This window comes from Canariomyces notabilis (genome assembly GCF_033297395.1).
Source record: "Canariomyces notabilis strain CBS 508.74 unplaced genomic scaffold N656scaffold_11, whole genome shotgun sequence".
NCBI lineage: Eukaryota > Fungi > Ascomycota > Sordariomycetes > Sordariales > Chaetomiaceae > Canariomyces > Canariomyces notabilis.
This window is the reverse complement of record NW_027041833.1, coordinates 148124-160912: the sequence shown is the minus strand read 5'-3', so window position 1 is coordinate 160912 and position 12789 is coordinate 148124. Positions and strand designations below refer to the sequence as shown.

The window sequence follows — 12789 nt, the reverse complement described above, 5'->3', positions numbered from 1 at the left end:
GGAGAGTTTCCTGTCCGAGCCGAGACACGTAAGCGGTCATCATGAAGACATTTATGATTTAAAGAGATCCTGTGATCCGGGTACCCTTCACAATATAGGTGACACAAGTGTAACCTCTAGGTTCCGACAATTCTTACCCAAAGCGACCCGCGAACCAAAAAGGGATCATGAAACGGGGACCTGCAGTTTGACTGATATCACTTGCATCATGCTCCACGACGACTATCCATAGGGCTGGCCCGGGTGCAATGTACCACTGCATTCATACTAATAGTTCTTTCCTATAAGGTGGTAAGGAACTGCCAGTGTAAGGCTGTAGCCTCCTTAAATGGAAGGAGCTGCTTTCTTTGTAAGTACCTACCTTACCTTAGCTAACAATTTGAATGATAGGCACCTGGTGAAGAAGGGTCGACACCCCGTTCAATGAGTTTAAGCCTGGAATACTAGACTGGCTTGAGTATAATCAGGGGTGACATACTAACTTCCATTCGTCAACCCCCTCCCGCCCAAGCCTTCCCCCTCTCTCTATCCACCTCAGGTCACGGAAGTGATTGCTGGGCCACAATTTAGGGCGGAGAAAATTGCTCTATCTAGCGAAAAATCACAGAACATCCTTCTCCAGTGTATACATTTGCTATTCGTTACAATCACTGGCATCATATCTTCAGTTCCTCTCCATTTTTAAACCTCCTCCACACCTCCTCGTAATGCTCAGGCCTTACACTATCGATATCGCCCTGCAGCGCTAGAGTTTCCAGCATCATAGTAGCATACTTTGTAGCGTTCTCCATGTCCCCCAGGACGAAGTATATCCGAGCCATGTTCCCATACTGCTCGGCGTACATAGGGAACAAGTCCTCGGATGGGAGCAGCTTGATGATCTGCCGTGTGAAGCGCAGTGCGTGGTACGGTTTTCCCGCCTGAAACGCCTGGGCAGCTTGCGTCCAGAGTGACTCGATGTGCCGTCGACGAGCGTCTGAAGCTGCAATCTCTGCTTTACTGGCAGTACAGAGGCTGCAAGTGCAATTGAAGCCCCATTGCCTAAGCTTGTTCTGACGCTCCTCCCATGTTTGTCCCAGTGCTATGTCTTGAAATTATGGCTCGTTAGTATGGAGGTACTCCACGGTTCGGCGTCGTATTAGTAGACCTAAGGAACCGGACTTACAACTGATTGTGATTTCCTCGCCTTCTTCGATGGCACGGGCAGAGACAACGCTGACTTGGAGCTTGTCTTCCATGAACCGAGTGTATGCGCTGCAGAGTGTGTTAGGGAAACCCGTAGCCGAGCGATGTGAGAAAGGGGCACTGCATGTGGGCGCAGGGAGTAGAGGTAGATATTTTTCTTGAACTTAACACAGCTAACTCACTTGGGCTTGCATGCGTGGTTAATTCTCTGTCCGTGGTGTCAGCTCCGCCGCTCAATATCACATAGAACAGTCACGGCAAAGGCGAGCCTTACTGAGACGGTAGGGTAGAGTGCGATGTGCGGTATACCTCCGAGCGATGTGTGGAAGGCATTGGTCCTCAGGACGTTCTCCACGTCGTCCTGTGCGAAATCGTTGCTTTTCCCAAGTTCCAAAACGCTAACAGGGTCTGCGAGCCGGTCGACAGCTGCGCGTAACAGCCGATAACCTAGGATTGATGGCACATTTGTGGTAAAGGCGATGTCAACAACGATGGTAGCATAATCGAGAAGCAACTCCTCATAGGGCCTGATACGCCTTGTCGCTACAAGCCCCTTCCCCTTTCCAGGAATATCGAGAATCCTGTATAGGGGATCCGCCTCACGGGAAGCATTGAGCCTGGAGGGAATGAAGGGTATGTCCAGGAAACGTACACTGTCCGCCGCGGTCTCGGGAGACGAGATGAGGCTCCAGCCGTGGGAACCATGTCGGGAATTCGTATACACACAGTACTTAGCTGTTCGGTCTGCTGTGTATTCACACTCTGGACGGTGTGTCCATGGAGACACTGCTGCTGGCCCTCCAATCGTGTTAGTAATACCATGGCTGTCTAGAATATCCCGAAAACAACCAGGAGACGCATTAGTTCTTTAGAAAGCAGTGTAGGATAAAACCTAAAAGTCTTTTGAGCCTCCTTACATGGACCTGAAGCGTTGTCGATCGGCAGGGGGCACGCGCCGTTGCTGAGAGACGACTTCACGGCAGCGGGGATTAGGGCAGGACACTCATCAAGAGAAGCTCGCGCTAGCAATATGTTGAAAATGAGGACCACGACCTCAAAACGCTTCAAGCTCCGGCCATACATTGCTTACTCGTATGAATGAATGATTGTAAATGGTGATTAAGGTATGGTAAATGCAAGAGGTAGGAAGGCGCGATTCTCTACATGCATGTGTCATGGAGAGCAGGCACGTTACAAACTGCCTAGGTAGGTACCTACCTACCTTGCCTACTAGGTAGCACCTTACATATCAAACCAAACTAAGATCGGAACACGCTGAGCGGTTTCACTCTCATCACATCCGGCCTACTTGGGCCGAGTTAGGATCCTATATTGGTACCTACCATACCTATATCATTTGAGGTACCCGAGACTTGTCATGGCATCCATTCACGGTTAGGGATAAATTGATTCTTTTGTCGATCGCGCCGGGCCCCGGGGTGTACCTTTCGCTGGATACGATCAGTCCGAGTGGATGGAGAAACGGAGGCAAGAGACCGATTTCAATATGGCAAAAGGAGTTTCTTGCCTGCAGAGGCTTTGGGTTGCCCTATAAAGTGCAACCGACAAGACCTGGCCATGGCTGGGTTGGAGAGACAACTAAGCACCGAGGAACGATCCACGGCGGGATGAATGGCCAAGCCCGAATCAGGCTGTCCGGTTACAAAGTGCCCAGACGGCTACATGTTGAAAGCAGCTCTCTCCTCTAGAGTCTAGATTATTCCGGACTTGAAATACAGACCAAAAGTACTACTAACCAAGATGGCGGGATAGGGAGAAGGCAGAAGACTTTGTAGGATGGCTATGAGACTGGTTGCAATCATGATGTTTGGACTGAAGCCCCGAAGTTGCAAAGCAGGAATATGTTTAAATGATCTGTATATGGTGGCGCATAAACAAGTTGTATCCTCAGACTCATGAAGTGGGTACCTGAAGTAACTCACCGCCGAATACACTGATCTTCCCACCGTATTCCATAACTTACCGGGCCCTTGCCTACCTTACTCGAGGTTGTCATTCAAGGCGCAATGTCTACAACTGAAGCCATCCATGTCGTCCATGATTAACGAAACAACGTGACTCGTCACAGATAGGGTCCAATTGTTCGCCTCGAGTCCGATATTCTGAATTAAACCCAATAGTATTCTCCTCCCCTTATCCGTCTCACCCTCCGACCTCCACCCATACAGGGAAGAGGCCATCAGTAACTAACTAACACACCCAAGAACCATCTTTAACCTCGTCTGGCGTTTCTGATTTACTAGCAGGCCGCGATACGTAACCCGTACCATCTCCTTAGACCGACCGTCCTACCCGTCTAGTTGGAAGGGGGAGGCAAAACTAGATAAAAGGGAAAGAAACGCCCTCATGCCCGTCTTCCATTCTCCAGCCCCCAAACGATGATCACCCAGTCCAAACCCCGATCAAATTGAGAAAAACCCGGTAGGAGCCCGACGTCTATCCTCCACTCCACTCCATGGAGCGGGCAAGCGAAAAGCGCACAGGACATCTAAGTGTGCGATATCAATCAACGCCAACAACAGGCCTCGACCTTTGGGCGATCACCTCACGAGCATAAAACTCCACCAGCATGGTGGCATACGCCTCTAGATCCTCCACAGGCACAGCCAGGCGGAAGTCGTTTAGCAGCAGGAACTGCAGTTCAAGATGATTAAGTTCGGCGAGGGGAAGTCCGCCAACCTAAGTGTGTTTCCCACATTAGTATCTGGGAAATGAGAGCAGAAAAAGCGAGGAGGAAGTGAAGGGAAGGGCAACGTACCTTTGCATATCGCGAATTAGTATAAAAAACATCCGAAAAGAACTTGCTAGCACATGTAACGCCGGCAATGATTAAGCGATGAATATTGAAGCTGTCAACAACAAAATACGTGGCGTGGGCGGCGGCAACGGCAGCGGCAGTGTTGGAACGCGCCGCATTGGTCTTGCCACCCGAAACGGATGGTCGCTCGCTCTCGCTCACGGCTCTTCTTTGCTCGTCCGCGTCCGAACTAGTATCGTCCGCAAGGTCAGAGTCGGTCTCGTCACTCTGGGAGTCGTCATCGTCATCGCGCATCGTCGTGTCCCTGTCACTGCCTCTGATTGGTGGCGCAGCTGTCTTCAAGTCGCCGGCAGCACCGGCCGCTGCCGCCTGCGTCTGCATCTGTAGTTGGTGTTGGGCCTCGAGCTGCTGCCGCCGCGCCTCCTCGCTCTTCATAACAATGTCGTTGACCCGCTCCGTCATCCGATCAAAATAGACCAGCAGACTTAGAAACACCTCGTATGTCGTCGGGCAGTACTTGTGGATCCGGCTCAAGTAGCTCAGAATGGTAATGGCTGGAACGTTTTTGCCGTGAAATGCTAGAACGCTGCTGCTTAGCGGGCTGATGTTGCCCTCAGGGCCTCCATCCTCGCCCCTTGCTTGTGCTTGAGCTTGTCTGAGGTGGTGTGCATTGCGGTTCAGCGCGTCGTGTTGCAGGTCGTTGGTGGTGGTAATCTTGGTGAGCAAGGCGGCGACCATCTCAATGATATCACCAATGGGCATGCCGCTAATCTCGTATTTCATCTGTTGTAATGGCGGGTCGTTTAGAATCCCCGGCGCAGTGGTGGTGAGGAGATCTGCTCGCGCCAGGCTCTGGATGTGGGCCAGATCGCGGACCCGTATCGTCGTCTGCATCTGTATCGGAGGTTCGGGCGGCTCGTCGGCAGGCACGGGGTTAGAACTAGGGCCGGCGGCCTGATTGTTGGAAGAGGCCCAGCAGGGACCACTCCCTGAATCCGGGGAGGGTATGGCCCTCGGAGGGGGCGGTATCACCGTCGCGGCCGTACTCGCCGAGGAGGCGCTCGAGGACGAGGCAGAGAAGGGCCCGGCCGCGTAGTCGTGTGCGCCGTCCGCCAGGACCTCATATCGCGGGGGTGCAGAACTTGACGTTTCGGATGAGGATGACGACGAGGATGGCGGGGACGGCAACCGCGCAGCCGCACCACTCTGATGGCCACTCCTTTCTTGTGATGCTTCGTTCCAGTCTCGCCTGCCTTGAGCGACTCCCTGGGCGCCGGTCAGCGATACAGAGTTTTGCCTCCTTGGGCTTGCCGTTGGGCGTGCGTGGTGGGACTGGGCATCCCGGTCGCGAGATCGGCTCACGGATCGGCTCTGGTAGCGGACGTCGTGTGAATGCTGTGAATGCCCACCGATCATGCTATGGAATCGCGACGAGGGCTCCGCAAAGACGTCGCCAATCATCGCAGCCATATTAACGTGGACGCTGGATTGGGAGTTGTAGTTGCCCAGGAGTGGGACGCTATCGGCAGACGGCACGTTCGAGGCTGCCGGGAGGAAGGTGGCTGTGTCGCAGATAGCGGAGCATTAGCACGGGTTTTGCACTTTAGCGATATTTTGGACCCGGCGATAAAAAACCGGTATGTATTGTACAGTACTGGGACATCAGCCCATGCGACGATATTGCAAACTGGCAACACTGCAAGGTGATAAAGGGACAAGAAATGAAAAGAGGGATGATTTTCAAAACGAAAATAAAATATAAAACAAGGGGAAAGAAGAGAAACGGAGGGAAGATCAAAGAGTAGGATCCCAACTGTCTCTGTGATACGGGGTTCGCAAACAGCAGGCCATCTGTCGCATCAGGGCACAGGAACACAACAGTTGATTGCGGCAAGCAGCGCTGTTGGCTGCGAGCGGCACTACATAAGGTGCGCACAGGCACTAGCAGAATGCCGCTGTTGATGCCCGCCCTTTGCGCCTGATGACAAGATAAAGCTGCACGCCAGGCTCTTGGACTGTGTGTGTGGCTGCCGTGCAGGCTGCAGAGTCGACGCACGGAATGCGGGAATTGGCCTGGTGATGGTGTGTCGACGTCTCGGCATCATGAACTAAAAGCCACGAAGACCTCATTGAACGGATGGATGTTGTAAACTTCAATCAAGAGCCACAATCGCGGCCTCGAACTGACCCGGCGACGTCATTCTGACGGCAAAAGGGGTACCGGTACATCGAGAAACATGGCGACTGCTTACCCGCGCGACAAAGCTACTTATCTCAGAACGGGGCGAGGATATCGAGGACCGGGGGAAAAGGAGTCGGCCGGCGATTAACGAAAAAGCTATGCTCGTCTCTCGTCGGCGCGAGCGTAGCACGATGGATGAACGATGAAGCAATAAGGAAGGAGTGGATTGCAAATGCTCGCCGCGGTTCAAGGTAACTTTGGTGGCAAGATTAGAATTCTGAGATCCGTGCAGGAGATTGTCCCATCGACCTTCGCTATGAAGCAATGCCAAGAAAGCGGCCAAGGGCCTGGAGTCCAGTTGACAGAAAGCGTAACCTCCGAGTCGATGTGGCTCCAATCGAAAGAGATAGGGCAAAACGAGAAAATTGGAGCCAGATGTTGAGATGTAAACAGCTTGACGAACAACCTTACACTATGAGGCACGGATTTCAATCAGAACTTCAGAAAGGGGCTGGGTTTCCGATCTGAGATGACGGCGGGCCTGGTTGTGCTCCACCTCACCACGTGCGGCAGCTTAGGAGGCCGACAGGGAGGACAGAAGCCCGCGGCTGGCGTAAAGTGGGCCTTGGCTGGGCTTTCCGCTCCCCTGGTAAAGCTCCAAATCAGACGCTCAAGCACACATCCTGATGCGGGCTTTGTTATCAGCCGTCGATACCTGATCGAATACTAAACTTTATCCATGGATGTATGCTACGTACATTTGGGTGTTGCAGGACGATGGAACTGGAGCGACGTTGGCTAATTCGTCATTTACGAAGATACTGAATTACTGATAAGGAAACAGGACACTTCCGGAGGCTGATACGATAATCCTTCTCTGCCCCACTTCCCTGTGCAACCTGAGTCTGTGGTGGGATCCGGCCGCGGCAGCATCCACATCGCGCTTCGAGCAAACTAGCGGCGCTTGAACTTTCCAAGTGCGTTTCCTTCCCAGCTAGGGTACAGTACACTGCTCCTGTCCGTCCCATCGCTTATCCTCGCGTTGCTACAAACCCGGTTCATGGAGATATGGACACTCTGACCACTTGGCAGTTTGGCAGGAACAGATCTTGATTCTTGTATGTTCCGTATGTACATACATACAACCACCGGTTAGATTGGTTCAAGTTGTCTCGCCGCGAGACTTTAGGTCATCGAAGCTGATTCCATCCCGATTACCTACATTTCAATTCTGGACTGTCCGGTTCCTCAGATACCACCAATCTAGCGACTCAAAGCGTCCACGGGGAGGGATATTGATAGGAAAGACGCGTTCAAATGCGGGGATTCCGCCTTCACCGACCTTTCCACCTCCACCCTTGACCGCCCCTGACCGCCCTGTCCGAGAGTTGACGTGGGGTTTCTCGGGTTAACCGACGCCTTCTACAACCCTAGACAAACTGACGTGGGATCTACTGCAAGTGTTCACAGCTTGACCAGCTCCAGCCGCGTGTCCATCTCGGGATTCGAGTTTCCCTCACCTGGGGTATTTTTTGAGACAGTCAGCGAGGTGATCGAGAAGAACAGACGAAGCAAACCTGTAGCTTGTTTCCGGCTGTTCTCAGCTACGGGGCTTTCACCACTGCCCGTTTTCTCTTCTTCCCCAAGCAGAACATTTACTACACGCCACTTGCCCGCCTACGGCTGCGTTACTAGTAGTCTGAGGCTGCCTTTCGCGTCCTTCCTCGTGCATGCGGGTCAATAAGCTTCCCAATGTACCCAGCGATAGGATCCCCAGATGCCCCTGAACGGCCGCAACCGCGAAGCTCCTACTTGAGCAATCTTGGTCCAGATCTATGATATTCCACTGTGTTCACAGCTAGGACAAATGGTATAATGGTACACGTCCACGAATTGGACTCCCGCCCCTCTAGACCCGGCCTATCCTCGATCTTAAAACTCAAAGCAAGCTCACGTGTGTCGAACTTTGTAATCGGTGTCCGGTAGATAAAGGTGCCTGTCAGCGCCCTTGGCCGTCAAGACGACCATTCGGATGACGCCGCCTGAGCTGCCGTCCCACTTGATCGCCTCCTTGAGCGCGCCCTTGACAAACTCGACCGCCTCGGCCTCCTCCATGCCCTCCTTCCAATGGGCGTCGCAAAAGCCGTAGATGTATGTCGACCCGGACCCGCCGATCGCGTACGGTTGCTTGTGCAGTGAGCCTCCGAGCGGGATGCTGTAGACCTGGCCGCCGTGACGCTCATCCCAGCCCGCGATGATGAGACCGGCGCTGTTCAAAATCCATTCCGTCAGTCTGAGATTCAACCGCATACAATGGCGCTGATTTCCACTCACGTCAACCGGTCCTTGTTTGCGTAGCAGATCTCTTGGAAGATGGCGGCGGCCGTCTGTGTCGTTGGCGGCTTGCCGTTCATCGTGGCGAATAGGCCTAGCTGGTATTGGACAATGTCGGCAACTGCTTGCGTGTCGGCGGCCGAGCCGGAGCGGCAGCACCAGATGGTGTCATGCACCTGGGTGAGCTTATCGGTTACGCGGTTCGCAATGTACGCTCCCGTTGTTGTGCGAGAGTCGGCGCCTGTACGGAAGAGGAGTGGGTCAGATAGGTAGTCGCGGAAGAGATTGAGGAGATTTGGCGGATGTACCTAGTATAACGCCGTCCTTGAATGTCACTGCCATACTATTGCCATATGTTAGGTCCGAACCGGTCTCGGCTGACGCATGGCTCTGGGGACACGGAGGGTCGAGCTTACATCGAAGTACCTAGGCTGCAAACAGGATCAGCAAATTTCTTCGCTTGGACACCACAGTTGAGCGTGCAGAGACGACGTACTTGACCTCCCCTTTCTTCAACCGGTCCATGTCTAGATGGATACCGTCTTGGGGCGCAGCCGTCAGCATCACCACCTCAGTTGCCAGCGTAGGTGGAGCAAGCTGTACCTTCGCTCAGCGAGCCCGAATTGCCAAACTCCATTGTCGCGAAAGTGGAAAATTGTTGGGAGTAATTCCGGGCTGTGTACAGATCGCAGTCGCCTAAGAATCTCGGAGCCTGGGAGTAATTTGGGGGTTCCGAGGAGTACTGTGGTTACTTGTCGTCGAGCTTGGGGTTGAGCTTGGGTTGGAAGCTCAAGGCAGCTTAGACACACGCATGCGCCTCGCCTGGGCCCCGGGGCCCAGGCTGAGGTGGGTCACGTGAAGGTGATACAAGCGTTCTTATCATCAAAAATTGAGTTATCTTATCTATATTATCGATAACGAGGGCACTCGGTGAGGTAGCAGAACACCAGCAGCGGTACGCCCTGTTGGCAAGGGCCCGACTGTCGTTAGTTGAGATGGAATGCGTTACCTATGATTATGCAGGATCTCGAGGTACTGTGCTTTAAAACAACCTTGATAGGCATCAGCGTCGCGCTACTGGCACGCCGGTCCGTGGCCGAACGGATGGAACTCGGGTGCAATGAAACAGATGCAGCTTCATCTTAGACATATGGCAAATCAATATTCATATCAGGATGCCCAGGACATCATCAACCCAAGAGACAATACTCAGCCCCCTCTGATCAATCCTTCCTCCCTTTCAAGACTGACACCCGCCCTCTCCTTCAAGTCTCCGCCGTTGTTCTTTTTCTCGTCGCCGCAACCGCAGTCGTAAAAGTCGCCAATGTTGTTGCAGTCAAACTCGGGTTTCTTAAGCCGCTTGTTGACCTGGTTATGTACATAGCACGCCCAGCCGGCAGCGGCATTCCTGCTGCTGGTCTGCGGGGGATACTTCGCCAGGAGTTTCTGGAAGTGGGCGGCACAATCGCCGCAGGGGTATAAGCGCGCAAAGAGCTGTATATACGTTTGGAGTGCAAGCCTGTCGTCCGGCGTCGGCTGCTCGGGAAAGCGCGCCATCATGGTATGCAGGAGCTTCCAGGACGCTCGGCCGAGCTCGGCTCTATTGAGGAGAGGTACTGTCAGCGCGCACTGCCGGAAGGGCCAAGAAAGGAAACAATGCGTCGTGCTCACTTGATCGTCGCGTTCTCGAGCTTGGGCGCGATTGACCCGCCGGTTAGGATGCTCTCTGAAATGCCGGGCACAGCGCCACTTCCGCTAGTTCCGGGGCTACTGGTATGGCCGGTGCTGATCCAGGACTCGTCCGCCTTGACATACTGGCTGTTTGAGCCGCTAGACATAAAGTAGGTCAGAGTTATGAATAGCAAGACGCCGACTAGCGTCAGCGTAATGTGTTGCCGCCGCGCCATCTCGGGGTCGACGCTGGGCGCAGTATGGAACCCTTGGACGTTTGGGTGGCTTATGCTGCCACGATATTTTAAAGACCGAAAGCCAACCCTCTCAGAGGGTACTAAAAGGAGTGACTGCTGGCATGAGCACAAAGAATGTTTAGAATGAAGGGGAATGTCGGACGGGTGTCGGTCAGGAGTCGGAAAGGGCTCTTCGCATGTTCTGCGTGGTCAGTGCACGATAAAGTGCTTGATCTTCGTAAATCAAGGGTAACTTAGTGGTGGAGCAAGTCCGCGGCAGGCAGCCGGAGCGGGGTCTAGATTCCGAGCATCTGGCACTGGGATTGCAGGGGATCTCGATAGGAACGCTGTTGCGAATTTCAACCTGCCTATGGACTACGGATATGTACGTAGACAACGGTTGACCTTTCTGAGGCATCCGTTAATACAGCAATAATTAGTCTGACTTGAACAGATTGCATTTGCGAATTTGCAACCCAGCAGCAGTACCTCTTACACGTATACGCTAACCGTTCGATTCAAAGGGCTATGTATGTACAGTACATACTGTATATACACTTCGTATAGTCTTGTATTTACGTTGCTTACCAGTATTTGATAGGTTGGTGAAACTAGAACGCCTCTCTACAAGGGAACCACTCCAGGCGCACTAGCACTTTCTTATCGGCGCATTAATACCCATAAGGGTTAGGGTTATCGCTAGCATCGCCCCTATCTTCCTACACCAACCCTGAGAACCCATCTTACTATAGTTCAATTGTGACGAATCTCGTGTCCCCCACCACTGAAAGGGACTCCTCAGACTGAAGGTTGACTTGAACGGGGTGAGGTTCGGTAGAGCCAAAGGGTCTACAACAAGTGCACAAGCAAGTGTTCACACAGTAGTAATGACAACTGCTTGTATTGCTTACTGGAGAACCTTCTGAAGGTCCTCCTAACGAGTGACTAGCTAGCCTTGTATATATATTCCATTGTTTCACCATGCTCACTGGTGATAATGTCGATTATCACCAGTGTCACTCGTGATAGTAGTGAACTCCCTTCACTTATCACCTCACGTGTTTTACCTTGGCAGTGATAATCCTCTGATTGGTCCATTGAATGATTGGTCGCCAGGCGTCCCGCGGACCCGGCTGCAGCCCCTCAGGCCGCCAACAATGGTCATTCCATGACATCTTGCTAGAGCACCTGTCTGACGTCAACGTCATGCCCGCCATCTCTGCCAAAACGGCAGACTCGAGATACCCACATCATAGGTCACCATGGGAATAAATAGAGTACTGCAGCCATGCGCTGATGAGATCGTGTTGCATCCCACTCAGCCTCCCATTTACACCAAAGTCACCACAGTCCCGCTAGCAGCCGCTCCATCTTGATAGGAACTACCTAACATCACCTTCCATCACTACAACCATTATGGAGTGGGCCAAGGACCAGTACAACAGGCAATACGAACGATGGGTGCCCTGGCTGGAAGAGCTCTATCTCCGCTATTTCACGCGCGACAATAAGGCGAGCTATACCACTCGCGGTAAGCGACCCTTCGCTGGAACAAACCCGAACTCTGCATACCTGAACTGGTAAAACTAACCCTTGCTTCAGAAAACCTTAACAAAACCAAAATCATCTCCAATCCCCAGCTCAACACCCTCCAAGACGGCGTCAACTCACTCGTAGCCGACCAGGTTGGTCAAGACGGGCTGGCCGCACCGGCAGGCGATCTTGTTTCGCGTGAGGGGATCAACCGGCTGGAGAGGAAGGGCAAGGACGAGCAAGGTCGCTATGTAGCTGCGCCTGAGGCTGCTGGCGGGGCAGGGCGGGCGGTTGCAGGTGCTGGGAACGCGCTTGTCGGAGGGGTAGTTGCGGGCGGGGAGCAGGCCGCCTCCACGGCGAAGGCGGGCGGGAAGAATGTGGGTGGATGGTTTGGGCTTGGTCGCTAGGAGGGGATGTGACTGTTCCCTTTTATATAAGCAGAGGAGGGTCTAGAGGTTTGTGGGATTGGAGTTATGGGTCGAATGGAGCATACAGATTACTGGGATACCTTTCGCGGTTGGTGTTGGACAGCGTGGAGTTAGATACCCCGTTCGTTTACCAGGCAGTACCTGTCTCAGTGTACTGATATGTGAGCAAATGATAGGAGTTATTGTGTCAAGCTGGAGTTCAGGGACTCTGGCAAGGGATCCAAACCAGACTACGCTCGCAGGCTTTAACGTTAAGTGCTTTGGCGACCAGGGATGCGGTTTAGTATGTATGAGCTGGCTCCCCCGAACCGGGATGTGTTTGTTCGAGCTGAACACACTGATCTTGGTATACAACGTCGTGGTCCTCAACAATTTGATCTGAAATACGAATAGTGGAGTTGACCCAGAAATGAGGACAGGAAAGATCAGTTAAAAGTTTGA

General features: G+C 53.0%; 5 protein-coding genes across 5 annotated transcripts; 1 reads left to right on the top strand and 4 right to left on the bottom strand.

Moving 5' to 3' along the window:
• Positions 1-572: 572 nt before the first annotated feature.
• N656DRAFT_753229 (SET domain-containing protein) lies at positions 573-2294 on the bottom strand. The gene is made up of 5 exons (XM_064813056.1): positions 2103-2294; positions 1460-1983; positions 1368-1393; positions 1166-1254; positions 573-1087 (listed from the first exon to the last, which is right to left on the bottom strand). Exons 1-5 carry the CDS (start codon positions 2266-2268, stop codon positions 657-659), a joined length of 1236 nt encoding a protein of 411 aa, XP_064669949.1. The 5' UTR covers positions 2269-2294; the 3' UTR covers positions 573-656.
• A 969-nt stretch (positions 2295-3263) lies between these two features.
• On the bottom strand, positions 3264-5527 carry N656DRAFT_779241 (uncharacterized protein). The gene is made up of 2 exons (XM_064815154.1): positions 3965-5527; positions 3264-3885 (listed from the first exon to the last, which is right to left on the bottom strand). The coding sequence occupies exons 1-2, from the start codon at positions 5432-5434 to the stop codon at positions 3709-3711; spliced, it is 1647 nt and encodes a 548-aa protein (XP_064669948.1). The 5' UTR covers positions 5435-5527; the 3' UTR covers positions 3264-3708.
• Positions 5528-7635: 2108 nt separating this feature from the next.
• N656DRAFT_87189 (proteasome-domain-containing protein) lies at positions 7636-9403 on the bottom strand. The gene is made up of 6 exons (XM_064819377.1): positions 9084-9403; positions 8977-9022; positions 8897-8911; positions 8789-8823; positions 8481-8721; positions 7636-8415 (listed from the first exon to the last, which is right to left on the bottom strand). The coding sequence occupies exons 1-6, from the start codon at positions 9115-9117 to the stop codon at positions 8097-8099; spliced, it is 690 nt and encodes a 229-aa protein (XP_064669947.1). The 5' UTR covers positions 9118-9403; the 3' UTR covers positions 7636-8096.
• N656DRAFT_779239 (uncharacterized protein) lies at positions 9191-10767 on the bottom strand. The gene is made up of 2 exons (XM_064815153.1): positions 10152-10767; positions 9191-10080 (listed from the first exon to the last, which is right to left on the bottom strand). Exons 1-2 carry the CDS (start codon positions 10385-10387, stop codon positions 9690-9692), a joined length of 627 nt encoding a protein of 208 aa, XP_064669946.1. The 5' UTR covers positions 10388-10767; the 3' UTR covers positions 9191-9689.
• A 1036-nt stretch (positions 10768-11803) lies between these two features.
• Positions 11804-12327, top strand: N656DRAFT_768524 (uncharacterized protein; the record flags this gene model as incomplete). Its single annotated transcript, XM_064813630.1, has 2 exons — positions 11804-11918; positions 11990-12327. 2 exons carry the CDS (start codon positions 11804-11806, stop codon positions 12325-12327), a joined length of 453 nt encoding a protein of 150 aa, XP_064669945.1.
• Between the last annotated feature and the right edge of the window lie 462 nt (positions 12328-12789).